The sequence below is a fragment of the Aspergillus flavus genome, chromosome 1 (assembly GCF_009017415.1).
Source record: "Aspergillus flavus chromosome 1, complete sequence".
NCBI classification, from domain to species: domain Eukaryota; kingdom Fungi; phylum Ascomycota; class Eurotiomycetes; order Eurotiales; family Aspergillaceae; genus Aspergillus; species Aspergillus flavus.
Window position 1 is genome coordinate 510547 of NC_092406.1, and position 13434 is coordinate 523980.

General features: G+C 49.4%; 3 protein-coding genes across 3 annotated transcripts; all 3 read left to right on the forward strand.

Annotated features, from left to right (window-relative positions):
- Positions 1-46: 46 nt before the first annotated feature.
- On the forward strand, positions 47-3396 carry F9C07_1009520 (uncharacterized protein). The gene is made up of 5 exons (XM_071507341.1): positions 47-358; positions 423-642; positions 1007-1154; positions 1253-1375; positions 1620-3396. The coding sequence occupies exons 3-5, from the start codon at positions 1134-1136 to the stop codon at positions 2997-2999; spliced, it is 1524 nt and encodes a 507-aa protein (XP_071365438.1). The 5' UTR covers positions 47-358; positions 423-642; positions 1007-1133; the 3' UTR covers positions 3000-3396.
- F9C07_1007984 (uncharacterized protein) lies at positions 3397-10336 on the forward strand. The gene is made up of 3 exons (XM_071507335.1): positions 3397-7833; positions 7898-9551; positions 9607-10336. Exon 1 carries the CDS (start codon positions 3793-3795, stop codon positions 7258-7260), a length of 3468 nt encoding a protein of 1155 aa, XP_071365439.1. The 5' UTR covers positions 3397-3792; the 3' UTR covers positions 7261-7833; positions 7898-9551; positions 9607-10336.
- Positions 10337-11075: 739 nt separating this feature from the next.
- On the forward strand, positions 11076-13024 carry F9C07_190 (putative transporter; the record flags this gene model as incomplete). Its single annotated transcript, XM_041288988.1, has 3 exons — positions 11076-11347; positions 11417-12030; positions 12087-13024. The coding sequence occupies 3 exons, from the start codon at positions 11076-11078 to the stop codon at positions 13022-13024; spliced, it is 1824 nt and encodes a 607-aa protein (XP_041141655.1).
- Positions 13025-13434: the final 410 nt, after the last annotated feature.

Genomic DNA, 13434 nt, shown 5'->3' on the forward strand with positions numbered 1-13434 from the left:
TCATGGGATACAAGACGCGGGACCTAGAGGCAGTAGATAAAGCTAATTCCACTAGGGTAGCTTTCGTCTAATCAGAGATGGATGGGCCCCGGCCGTAAGAAAGCGTGTTGTTGTTATTATTATCATCAACATTGTCTCCAGAATCCGTGCTCAAGGCCTTATCCTCTGTCGAACTGCATAGCCCCTCCATAAGCGCTACGCTAACTGGCAAGCTGAAAAGAGATAGTGGGCGATGAATGGCTCGTCAGCCTCCACATTGGGATCGGAGCGAGTCTCCTGACAAGTCCACGCTGATTGCTGGATGTACAGGCGCCACACACCCTTTTTGAAGCTGCGATCAACAGATCATCGTATTATGGTGCGTGGGAATCCTGGCTCTCCCTGACCGCAATATATGTCTCTAATCTTGGGATCGTGTTCAGGCCAATCTAAAGCACTGCGCATAAGCGAAACTACAAATAACCCCTAGGAGTGTGTGGTGTATATACACCGCTGCATTTTGAGATTTTCCGAAACTTTCATCTTTGTTGTTCCTCTCCATCACCACGGAGTACTTAGTATTGATATCGCTGTTGTCCTATTGTGGGGATGTGTATGCCTGGTTTCCGAGGCATTACGGATTGACCCATTTACATTACTAAAGTAGGATTAGCGCCATTTGGTGTTTGGGAGCTTTCCGCCTTTTTTTTTTTTTTTTTTTTTTTTATTGAGCGCGCCAAAAAGATAAAGAGAAACACAGACAAAGACCAAGAGAAGGAAAGGTAGCAGAGTGTCCAACTTTTCAGGCGCTGTGTCTTTGATCATAGCGTTGTGTGATCTCTGTATTCCTCTCTATTTCGTTTGTTCCTATTGGAAATAGCTTACATTCTTCGTGTTGTTATCCTGACAACGAAGGGGTTCCTGATCATTTTTGCTTTCGGCTCATCTTGCGATTCCGCGCGACAATCTCTTTATCAGTCGCAAATAGCTGATCGCGTAACTGATCCTTGTGCCTGACATTTCGCAGCGCCAGACAGCGTGCGTGCCAAGTATTTTTTTATTTCACTTTCACTTTCACTTTGTTGCTCAGGGTTATAGTACCCACCAGTAACTGTGCTGCCATCTCATAAGTGGGTTATATAGCGGGGCCCAAAATGGTGTCTTTCTCATGCGAGGTGAGTTGGACAAAACGCTTATTCGCTCTCTGGTGTCCAGATGTTATGGGCGAACCTTATATGGATGGTGATGGCTGACCTTTGCCTCTCAATTTTAGGCTTGCGGTGATATTCTCACCAAGAAGAAACTCGATCCCCATCGCAACCAATGTCGCGGCGCATCCTTCACCTGCATTGATTGCATGGTCCATTTCCAGGGAACTAGTTATAGATCACATACGGTATGGATATGTTTTGCTTTTCCTACGTGCTCTACCTATCAGTCCGATGCTCCTCGATCGCCCCCGCCGCCTTGAGCACACTAGTGGTTATCGGTGCGATCACTTAGCAGCTTTGCTTTACAGCTTTGCTTTACAGCTTGTCGCAGTGGTATCGGGTCGGCGTCAACAGCGAAGGGCCTCTTGATAAATACTACCTATTCAACAACCCACTATTATTGATTGGTCGACGCTAACTTGGCTTAAGTCATGCATGACAGAGGCTCAGAAGTACGAGGGCGCTCTATATAAGCCGAAACAGACGAAGAACCAACGGAATCAGAAAGGCAAGAACGATCATCAGCAAAACTCCAAGCCTACTGCCAATGGTCACCGAGCACCGTACGTCGAGGATGCTCCTGAGTCCGATAAGTCGAAGGAAAATGTATCCGCGCTGCCCACTGCCCCTACTCCCCCAGTTACGTCCGGGACTCCTCAGAGAAACGATCCTAAACAAGTCAATGTATTCGACTTCCTAGTTGCTGAGAACGCATCTAAAGTCTCCCTCGCTCAGCCCAAAGAGCAGATGCAAATGGTTGATCACGCCCCCTCTGTCTTTGAAGCCAGTAAGGCGCTGACCAACTACGAAACGGGCGGCGAGGATGAAGATAAGAAGTATGATCTGCCATACGAGGAAAATGGGTATTCTTACGGCTCTGGTCCTATCCCTCCATCGGCGTACCCAAGTAAAGCCGCAAACGCCTCCATGGAATTTATGACCCCGGCCCCGAAAAAGAAGAAGGATCGTTCACGCAAGACTGAGGCGGGCGCCGTCACCAGTGAGAAGAAGCGAAAGCGCCACAATGAAGATCAGGAGATTGAAGATGCCGATACTCCTATGATGGAAGCGCCATCTAGCGTTGTGAACCACCCAGGTACGCCCATGCTGAATCACTCCGGGTTAACAGGTGGTTTGAGTCGGATGCTTCGATCCCCCTCCCTGGAAGCTGAGAATGACCACGCCGATCATCCTCGCCGGCGTTACCAGGACCCTTCGTCTCCCATCAAGCGTACTCGCCGTGACGACAAGGATGGCTCTGATGCCGGCTTGGGTATCTCGATGAAAAACCGTGCCGGACGCTTTGTCTCTTCCATGTTTGGAGGCCCTGCAGAAAGCAAGCGTGGTTCATCAGATGATGGTGATGCACGACCCAAGAAGTCGAACCGTGGGGCCTCTGATTCGCAGAAGTCTAAGCGGAAGAGTAGCGCTCAGGATGGTCGGCCATCTCAACGTCTCAAGCAAATCGAATATGCCAACGGTTCCCGGACCGAATCCCCACGCGGGGATGACGGTCGTCAAGTCGTGATCTATGGGCAGCCGAACATTCCTAGTGATTTACAGCGACAGATGGCTGCTCACTTCTTGTCGTTGGTGACCAAGGGTCCCGAAAGCCAGCGAGGATTCTCTGTGAACAAGGTTTTGAAGCGCTTTCATCGTGACTTCACTGACGAATTTGATGACGACCGTGGTCGTGAGCAAGGGCGCAGCCGTGCAGACCACGAGCAGAGAGGTGAAGACGAGAAAGATCTTTGGCGCACATTGCGCATCAAGAGAAATGACCGGGGAGAGATTGTCCTTTTTATGTGATCATGAGGAAGGCTAGGTTTGACGGCTGATAAGATTGTTCCTGCTTTGTTTTTATTTGCATGATATTTATCATTTGCATAGCGATGTCACTTTGATATATTTTATTCTTGGGTTTTGGCTCCGTCCTCTAGCAGCCAAAGCACTTCATTTCTCTATCTATCTCAGTAATGGGGAGTGTGATGTTTGGCTCTGGAATACCGTTTTTTCATTCAAAGATATATATAACTATTGTACTTGACTTCTATATATCATTCGGTGCTACGTGAATCTTGACCAAGATGAAGAACAATTCGATGAATCTAGCGTCTGTAAGGGCCTTCCTATTAAGATTGATTAAGTTCCTGGCTGGTCTTAATGCATTTCAGCGTGGAGATGATCACTCGTAAAGGAAGTCGGAAAGAGAGGGGCCTGAGTCACGATTACTCACAACCAACAATCGCGCTCTTGGCAGGGACCACTCCTAGTGCAAAGAATGACTCTGGCGGCCTAGCCACATGACTCATGAAGACTGTAAATCTTGTACTGCATGTGATTGGAGGCTGAGAAGCCAACCAACGGCTAGAGCCGCAACGGAGCTTCCGCCACTGAAATCTGAAATTCTAAGGAACAATCGCCCCGTCGATCTTTCGATCGCCTTCTTTTGATTTAATCCTCGTCGCCTCCGGGGGAACAAGGCCCTGTTTTATTCCTTTGTTATCTTCGGACACACCTTCACTCGTCCTGCTCGAGGAAGCCTCCACGGCTATCTGTCTTTACGCACTTACCCATTACAATCAGTTCTTTATCGCAGTGCATGAGCGGGCGGGACGAAGTTTGTAACCGGCTATCGATCACCACTATGTCCGACGCGCCTGCACCCGTCGCAGAGGGAAGCGCATCTCGCCCGAGGCCATCGAGACGCGGAGGCCGAGGTCGTGGCAATCGCAATCACAGACGCCCTCAGACGCAAGCTCCAGAACGATCGCACGATGCACAAGCAGCACAACCACCAACCCAGCAGCCGTCACAAGTCCAACCTACCCAGAATTCACCATCAGATCTCCCCGCCGATGCACCGCGCTCTCGCCGAGGACCACGGAGGGGAAGAGGGGGCGGTCGGGGCGGCGGCGCACCCTCGGAGGGTAGTAGTCGTCGACAGAGACAACGAGGCGGGGACCGAGGAACAACTAGTACGGGCAGACGGTTCGAGGGACGCTTAACGAAGCCAGAACAGGCTCCGGAGGGCGAACAGGTTGATACAGCAGTGGATGCGAATGATCTAGGATTGAGGGCCGATGCGCCTGCATTTGTGCCAGGAACACAATCGGAACCTGTCACCAACGAGCCAACTCCCTCGACTACTTCCGCACCCGCGAAGAAGAAGCCTAAGGCTAAGAATGCCCCGCCCCCGCCGCCTAAAGTTACGACAAAATCAGTTGCGCCCGACATTGCCACTCGCATTCATGAGGATATTGCTCACAACCTCTATGAGTGTCCTATTTGCACCGCAGAGCTGGGGAGGAGATCGCGTGTCTGGAATTGCGGATTATGTTGGACGGTCTTCCATCTAAGCTGTGTCAAGAAGTGGTCGAAGAACGAAGGTGCTGCTGCGCAGGACTCTGCCCGTCGCCAAGGAGAAGGTGACCCGACTACACCTCGAGCCTGGCGCTGTCCTGGCTGTAACCTTCCCCAAGAAGTGTTTCCATCAAATTATACTTGCTGGTGCGAAAAAGAAGTTGACCCGCGATCGCTTCCTGGTCTTCCACCACATTCATGTGGACAGACCTGTGCACGACAGCGTAAAGGCTGTCCGCATCCGTGCGATGCGACCTGTCATGCTGGGCCCTGCGCGCCATGTACAGCTATGGGCCCCACACAAGATTGCTTTTGCGGTCGAAATTCGTCCACCAAGCGTTGCCAGGATACCGATTATGAAAATGGATGGAGCTGCGGGGAAATCTGCGGGGATCTTCTGCCGTGCGGCGAGCATGCTTGCCCCCGACCATGCCACGAGGGTCTCTGTGGTGATTGTGAGGAGAGGGTAGAGGCTCGCTGCTACTGTGGAAAAGTACAGACGGAAATGTTGTGCAGTTCCAAGGACGAAGAAATGGACAGCCATATGCTGCACGATGAGGACGGCGAGGTTGAGGATTGGACTGGTTGTTTTAGTTGCGGAGACCAATGCAATCGCCCCTTCGACTGTGGCGTTCACTTCTGCCAGAAGGGTTGCCATCCACAGGACGTACAACCCGCCCACTGTCCAAGGTCACCAGACGTCGTCCTTCATTGTCCTTGCGGTAAAACACCATTGGCGGAAATTCCCGGATATACGCCTCGAAACTCTTGTGAGGACCCCATTCCCAACTGCTTGGAGGCCTGTGGAAAGATTCTACCGTGTGGACATTCATGCGACAAGGTCTGCCACACCGGATCTTGTGGGCCTTGTTTGCGCAGAGTCCTCGTACCTTGCCGTTGCGGACGCAACTCATCTATGTCAATTTGCCACCAAGGTACTCTTGAGCACCCTCAGTGTTTTCGCGTCTGCAAGGCTGGCTTGCATTGTGGTCGGCATGCGTGTGCTGAGCGCTGTTGTCCCGGCGAACAGAAGGCGGTTGAGCGTCAGGCTCTGCGGCGAAAGCTCAAGTCTCATCTCCGCCCAAGTGATGAAGATGTGGAGGCCGAACATATCTGCACTCGGGTGTGTGGCCGCATGCTGAAATGTGGGCGGCATACATGCCCCGAGCTCTGTCATAAAGGACCCTGCAACACTTGTAGAGAGGCCATCTTCGAGGAGATCTCATGTAATTGTGGTCGATCTGTTTTGTATCCACCTTTACCTTGTGGGACCCAGCCGCCGCCATGCTCTGCGCCGTGCGAACGCCCGAAATCGTGCGGTCATCCCCAGACACCACACAACTGTCATACGGATGAAGAGGAGTGTCCCAAATGCCCCTATCTAACCGAGAAGATGTGCTTGTGTGGAAAACAAATATTGAAGAACGTACCCTGTTGGCTGGCAGATGCGCGGTGTGGCCGTATCTGTGGCGAAACGCTTAAGTGTGGCTCTCATACGTGCCAGAAGAACTGCCATCGCCCGGGCGATTGCGAAGATACTTTGAAGCCTTGCCAACAGCCATGCGGAAAGACCAAGACGATGTGCGGTCATCCATGCACGGAGCCTTGCCACGCGCCTTATCCATGCCCCGAGAAAACGCCCTGTTCTTCCATGATCACGGTAACATGTGGTTGCGGACGCCTCCGCCAGGAGCGTCGTTGCAATGCAGCGAAGGCTGTGGCATCAAAGGGACAGTTGCAGCAGCCACAAAGATTGCCTGCTGTGACCCCCTTGACATGTGATGATGAATGCGCGCGGCTCGAGCGGAACCGTTCGTTGGCATCTGCTTTGGGAGTTGACATTAACCCGTCGACTACTGTTGCGCAGAACGCTACTGCGAGTCTTCCCTATTCTTCTGAAACTCTGGACATGTATATCCAGTTGTCGTCCTCCGCTCCTTTGTCTACCCTCCAATCTTATGAATCTACTCTTCACTCATTAGCGGCTAATCCAACACAACGTTCTGTACGGTTTCAACCAGCAAAGTCATCCCTACGGGCGTTCGTTCATTCTCTCGCAACTGACTGGGGCTTCGCGAGCGAGAGCTTTGACCCCGAACCTCACCGACATGTGTTTGTTTTGAAACCTACAGTGTGGAACCCTCCTCTTCTTGGGATGGGCAATGGAACAGCGATCGGAATCGGCGGCATGAGTGTAAGCGAATGCGTTAAACTACGCGAACGCCAGAGACAAAAAGAACGTGAAGCCCAGCGTCTTGCTGCAGCGGAAGCCAAGGCCCAACGGGAAGCTGTTAAGGCCCAGGCAAACGCCACCAACGAGGGTGGATGGGCTCAGGTCGCCGCCTCACGACGAAGCAATGCCAGCACACGAAGCACGACCCCGAATCCAGGCACGACTTCCCGGTCTGGTTCGATGTTTGCGGCTCTCACTGGCGATGATGGGAGCACATGGGGCGCTCCTAAGAAGGAAAAACTCGTCCTTCGGTCAGGAGTAGGCGCCGGGAAACAGTTGCGAACCCCACAACCCGCAGCTGAGGTTGTTGATAGTTGGGAGGAGGAAGAAGAAAAACAAGAGCAGGAAGAGCGTGCTCGGGAGCAGGAGCAGGGGCAGGAACAGGATGATGGACAAGGAGATGTTCAGCAAGGAACCTCCGAACTCGAAACAGCACAGACTGGAGAAGCTATTGCTACTTCTTCAGTGGTATGATACCGAGGCGTTTGAGACTATAGTTAATGATTGCTTATGAATATTTTCCTAATTTTTTTTTTTTTCCTGTTTTCTACGGCATCATGCATATGGTCCCACTTAATGGCGATCAGATTAGCGTGCAGGATTCGCATCAGCGGCGTGTTTAACAAAGCGACTCGGAGGCTAACAAAAAAGTTTGATAGAGCTTGTGTTGAATGATACTACTATAATGCCTAAAAATTCAATAGATCCAGTGCAAAACTTTGAGTTAGAAAAAAGAACTTGAACAAGGGATCCTTATGTCTCTAGGGATTCGGAATGCTTCCTGTCAAGCGGCACCATCCAGTCTAGAAACCACCTCTCCAGTCGTAGTATTTTGCCCCAGATACTAGTAAATATAAAGATAACCTCGAAGGGCCTGTACTGTCAGATGGGTTGTACCAGTGTAGCTCGCTTTTTGGCCTGGACATAATCGATTCCTTATCTTGTTTACAAGAGCCATCTAACCAATAAGCATCACCGAGCTCGCGTATGAACCAACCAACTCTTCAAATTTGCTACTGTAGCACGAACATTCATTCCATGACCGAGGTCAGATGCATCTGTGCCATTTTCCCTATAAGGCTGAGCTAATTGCTGTCGCACGTTACACAAGAGATATAGCTACTTTGCATGTCTTGTGTGTTGACAACCATCTCCTCTCGAGAAACCCATTTGCCAAGCACGCTCTCGCATAGTCATCATTCGTAGTTAAGCTTCAACATGAACCTGTCTTGAAATTAGAGCACTGGGAACGTCTGTTCTAGTCATATAAATGCAGATTAATGATATCCTCTCAACGGGCATGGGCGACGATGTAGTGATGGTTGGCGGGTATGTGTTCGGATAGACCGAGAATGGAGAGTGATTACACCTTTGGGATTCTTGACAATGGCTTTACGTGACAGTCTAAAGAGATAATATTGATTTCAGATGCATAGGAACTCATTGGTTAAGACCAGAAGGCCATAGGAAAAGCATGGTATTATCAAAGAACCGATATACTTCGTAACTCCTGGAGTCATTGGAGCTTGCGAGTACCTGTACAGATTACGTACCCCCCTTTTCTATGCCCCGGGCTGCGTCAGTCAAGCTTTCAGATAAGCCATTGGTTGCGGATGGATTGCACTAATTAAATGAAAAGAATCATGATCGACAGATGATGTGGACTGCCGCAGCCACTACTGCGGTGTACAGGGGAAACACGTATTAATAGATGCTGTTTCACTTATTAATATCGTCTGAGAAAGATCAGCGGTACGCAGTAAGCTAACTTATTCGCTTCTTCTGATCATTGATCTTCATCTTCTGCTGTTTCATCATTCCTTGGGTCAACGTTTCCTTCTTCCTGCGACGTGGGTGAGTTGAAGTTCTTCCTTGTCATTACTAGATGGATGTAATAATCATTAGGTAATGAATAGTGGCCCTGACCGAGGTCGCCCTTCCCTGGCCTTCGCTTTGCTTTTTCTTTTTCTCTGTCTTATTGCCTGTTGGCGTTGTGGGGTTGGTCTGATGGCATCGTCTAGAGTTACTCGAACCACCCCATGGCGGCAACTATTGAAATCCCGTGGCGAACTGCCATAGTTGCCTGTCGTCCTCATGGGGGATAGTTTACAGAGAACATGAACTACGGACTCACCCGATATCTTTCGAGGCCGTCTTGCGGCGGTCGGTCCCTCCGGCTGCAAAATCTGGTACGGTGCCCAGCACTAACCCGGCCTAAACGATCTAGACAGGTGAATAAAAAAGAGTTTCCACGGTAGCGTACACTAAAACGGCGTTTCGTTGACCTTCTTTGTCTGCAGTTGCCCCCAAGCTAACGAAATTTTTTTTTTTTTTTTTTTAATTAATCGTTCTGGCGGCCTGTGTTAGCGTAGCGCGGAGAATGGCAGGCAAAATCTGATGGTTCACGCTTGCAACTTGCTCTACCGACAGCGTCTTGGCAATGGGCAGACCGAGACATTTTTGGTTGGATACTGTCAAGCAAAGAAAATAGAAAAATGCTTATTCTGCTTGGCTGAATTGGAAAATATGGGTTCGGGATGAACGCATAATATGTCAGACTTTCGGAGTTCCTGGTGTTGTTAGACATCAGATTAGATTATCTGATTGATTTGATCACAGAGGAAAATCTTATCTACCATGGGACAAGTGTCTGGCGGCGAACAATGAACTTTCACAGTCGAAGACGTCAACACGGTGAAAAAATTTGCAGGCCTGACGGTGTTGCCGATGTGGGAACCAACCGTGCGCTAAGTGGGGAACGCTTGGTGGGAAATTCTTTTCCCAATCTTGTATGGCATGACTGACACTGCTCATGACAAGAGTTTACTTTCATACACTCAGATGTGACCTTAAGAGTTTGCTGGTCACATGAGTATGACAATAAATATTAGCGAAAAGTTATGGCTTCTTTTGGGCTTCTGGTTTCCTTTTCCCGATTTGTTTAGTTTGATGGGGGGTTCCCAACGTGGTCATGTCGATGGTCACCCATGCTTATCTTCGCCCGATTTAGTGGGAAAGGAAGAAGTCAAATCAGGTTCAAAAGTTAAATGTCATATTGCTAGTTGGGAAGGCCAAAACTATACTCTTGCTAGCTCAACTAACTCCCAGGGAAGTGGGATGATAGTCTACGCCCCAAGAACAGTCATGTACTGTACATGTACTATAAGACTTAGCTACGATGCATGCTTGGTATTGCTTACCTGTTCTCTGCTCGGGCCATGTCTTGTTTTAAGTGTAAGACACCTAATACGCTAGAGTGATCCCACTCAATCGATCCCATCAGCTTACGGGATAAATTTCTCTTTTGCGGTTGGACATTTTGTTCATCTCGTTTGACTTTACAGCCGGTATTCGCTCCTTGGCATCGCGTGGGAGAGGACGTACTAAGCTCATTGTGGAGCAACTAATGTGCTGGACTCATCCGCACCGGAACTTTTCGTGTGAGGGCGATGCCCTTACTCGATCAGATGTCGTATCGCACAAGAAAGCGTGGAGTGTTCCCTCGATCAAAACAAAGGAGGAAGGCAAATAATATCACTCTGGCTTGAGATATTTAATCTCGAATTGCATGCACAGTAGGTAGTAGAGTAGTATTGGCCTTGGATAGTGACTGGTAAATCGCGCCTAGACCGGAATAGAACCGGAGATGAGGCCTGCAAGGGCAAAACAGCGGATCATCACCCTGTAGAGGTAATTTTCTGATTTGGATTTTTTCTTTCTTTTTCTTTCTCCCCATTAGCACACCAATGAGTGGGTATAATTTCCGCTCAGGCATTTTCAGCTCCGAAGCAGGCGTATCGGTCTGTATCGGATGAGACTAAAAGGGTAGTTCCATAATCAGATCCCAAAATGTTATCTGATCCGGCCAGTCGCATTGTGGCTCCACGGTTACAATCCCCTCCGGACCATGATTGGTCCGATACAGCCACTTCCACCACTCAACGAACATCGCTAGGGCTCCACGCTGAAGCAGCGCGTCTTGTGCGGGAAAGGAAAATTGTGTTTCGCATGATTTCTATGGCCCGGCCCATTCGCCGTTGCTGGTGGATATATTGCGGTTGATTTCCTCGTGCGGATCTCTTTTCTTCTCTCTTTTATAGATCTTATCTCTCCCCCTTCCCCCCTGTCACTTTGAGTACCCAAGCTTCCACCCTTTGATTGTTTTCAATTGGGGAAGACCACGCCATCGAGGTCTCAAACCGGACAGGAAGTGTGAGCTTCACACTCGAGATCAGAAGAGAAGGAAGCGATAGAGGGATCACGCTTTGACGTGACTAATTCAATCGAATATGGGTGTCTTGGAGAAATTCACTGGTGGTACACCAGCCGCAGAAACCGGCGATACCGAAGCTCATAGGCCGAAGAATGCAGCGGAAGCATCCGGAAATCAGATCCTTGCTATTGAGACTGACAGTTCCCGACTGAGTCTTGAAGCGCGTAACGAGAAGGAAGCTCAAGAACATCCCGATCAGGTTACGCGAGATGCGCTACTCGGTCAGCAGAAAGCCGAAGCCGCTGCCCTTGTCTGGAGTAAGAAGGCTGTCCGTTTTACCTACGGCTGGTGAGTATCTTGCCTGATTTGTTAATTGTTTGTCGGATTTCACGTCTAACCATGTATGATCAATCACAGGATTTGGGTGTGTTTCTTTATGATGGCACTGCAGTCAGCTCTCAGCAGCACCGTTATGTTAGCCGCTTATGCCGATTTTCAGCAAGCACCGCAAGTTGCTACGTCCAATATCTTGTATAGTATCATCGGAGGTGTTCTGAAGTTGCCAATTGCTAGAATGCTTAACATTTGGGGCCGTGCGGAAGGTTTGCTCGTCTTCATCGGAGTCTACACACTCGGCCTGATCATCCTTGCTGCATGCAACGGACCTGATTCCTTCGCCGCCGGTAACGTTCTCTTTTGGGTTGGGTATAACTCTGTTTACCTTATTCTCGACGTTTTCATTGCCGATACTTCTGGCCTGAAGAACAGAGCCTTCGCTTTTGCTTTTGTCAGCACGCCTTTCATCTGCACTGCCTTCACAGCTCCTTTGGCTGGCCAGTCTTTTGTCCGTCACAGCGGTTGGCGCTGGGGTTATGGTGTGTTCGCTATCGTGGTTCCAGTCACCCTCTGTCCCCTTGCTGTAGTTTTCAAATATTATGAGCGCAAGGCCATCAAGATGGGCGTCTTCAAACGGGAGCCCAGTGGCCGGAGTCTTGTGCAATCTATCGTACATTACTTCCATGAATTTGATGGTATGCTACGAAATCTCCCGGTTCTCTGTTTTCTTGCTGACTTTGTGCGATTTCAGTTATTGGTGCACTCCTTTTGATGGCTGCTTGGATCCTTCTGCTGCTGCCATTCAGCTTGGCAACCTACGGTCGGGCCCAATACAAATCTGCAGCTTTCATTGCCGAGATTGTCGTCGGATTCTGTCTGCTTTTTGTTTTCGCCGCGTGGGAGAAGTGGTTTACTCGTTCCCATTTCGTAAGTTACGAATTACTCAAGAAGCGCACCGTTTTAGGTGCCTGCGGTATGGCTGCTCTTGCTTTCTTCAGCTTCTACTGCTGGGATCAATATTTCATGAATTTCTGTATTGTCGTGTACAACCTCAGTGAGTCGATGGGAGGATATATGGCGCAGATCTACAACGTTGGTTCCACCTTCTGGGGTGTTGGCTTCGGTTTATGGGTCAAGTTCACCAAGCACTTCAAGTACGCTTGTCTGTTCTTCGCTCTTCCCCTCATGATCCTGGGTGCTGGTTTGATGATTCACTTCCGTGGTGAGGGTGGTGGTGATATTGGCTATGTTATCATGTGCCAAATTTTCATCGCTTTTGGTGGTGGTTCTATTGTCCTTGGTAACGAAATGGCTGTCATGGCCTCCGCTGACCGCGAAGGTGTGCCTATGATGCTGGCAATCTTGGGTCTGTTCAACAGCTTGGGTGGTGCCATTGGTTATGCTGTGGCTGCAGCCATCTACAACAACACCTGGCTCGACGCTCTCGAGTCCCGTCTACCAAGTGACATGCTATCGCAGGCCAACGAAATCTACTTGGGTGGTTATACACTTCAGCAAACATACGCCATGGAGAGTCCAACCCGTGATGCCATTAATTACGCATGGGGTCGTACCCAAATGTACGGATCGATTGCCGCGACCTGTTTGCTGGCTCTGGGAATTCCTTGCATCGCCATCTGGAAGAATTACAATGTCGACAAGAAGCAGAACAAGGGTACTATGATTTAAGCAGTGGGTCTCATACAAAACTTGGAAGAAAAATGATAGAATCTCTCTTGGATACCCACGTCTCATGTATTAAATATTATTGGTTTGGAATGGTTTGTTAGAAAGCCATGAGGAAGAGGCGAGAACCCTTCTGTATGGTTATAATACTTATTGATTTAATGTCAAATTCATACCCATTTCTACTTTTTGCGTTAGGGACTTTGCCTATAAAGCTTGATCATCTACTCCTGCCAATGATGGAGCCTACCGCCCGCTCCTATTCTATCCCATGCAGCACTGTGTACACAACTCTTGGAATATGGAGAGATGCCCAACGGCCTGGATTGATATTACCTCAATCAATGATACTTTATCAGTAGTTGAGCAGATTACTTTATCACCGCGCCGACAGCTTCTGTATGTCTCTTAAC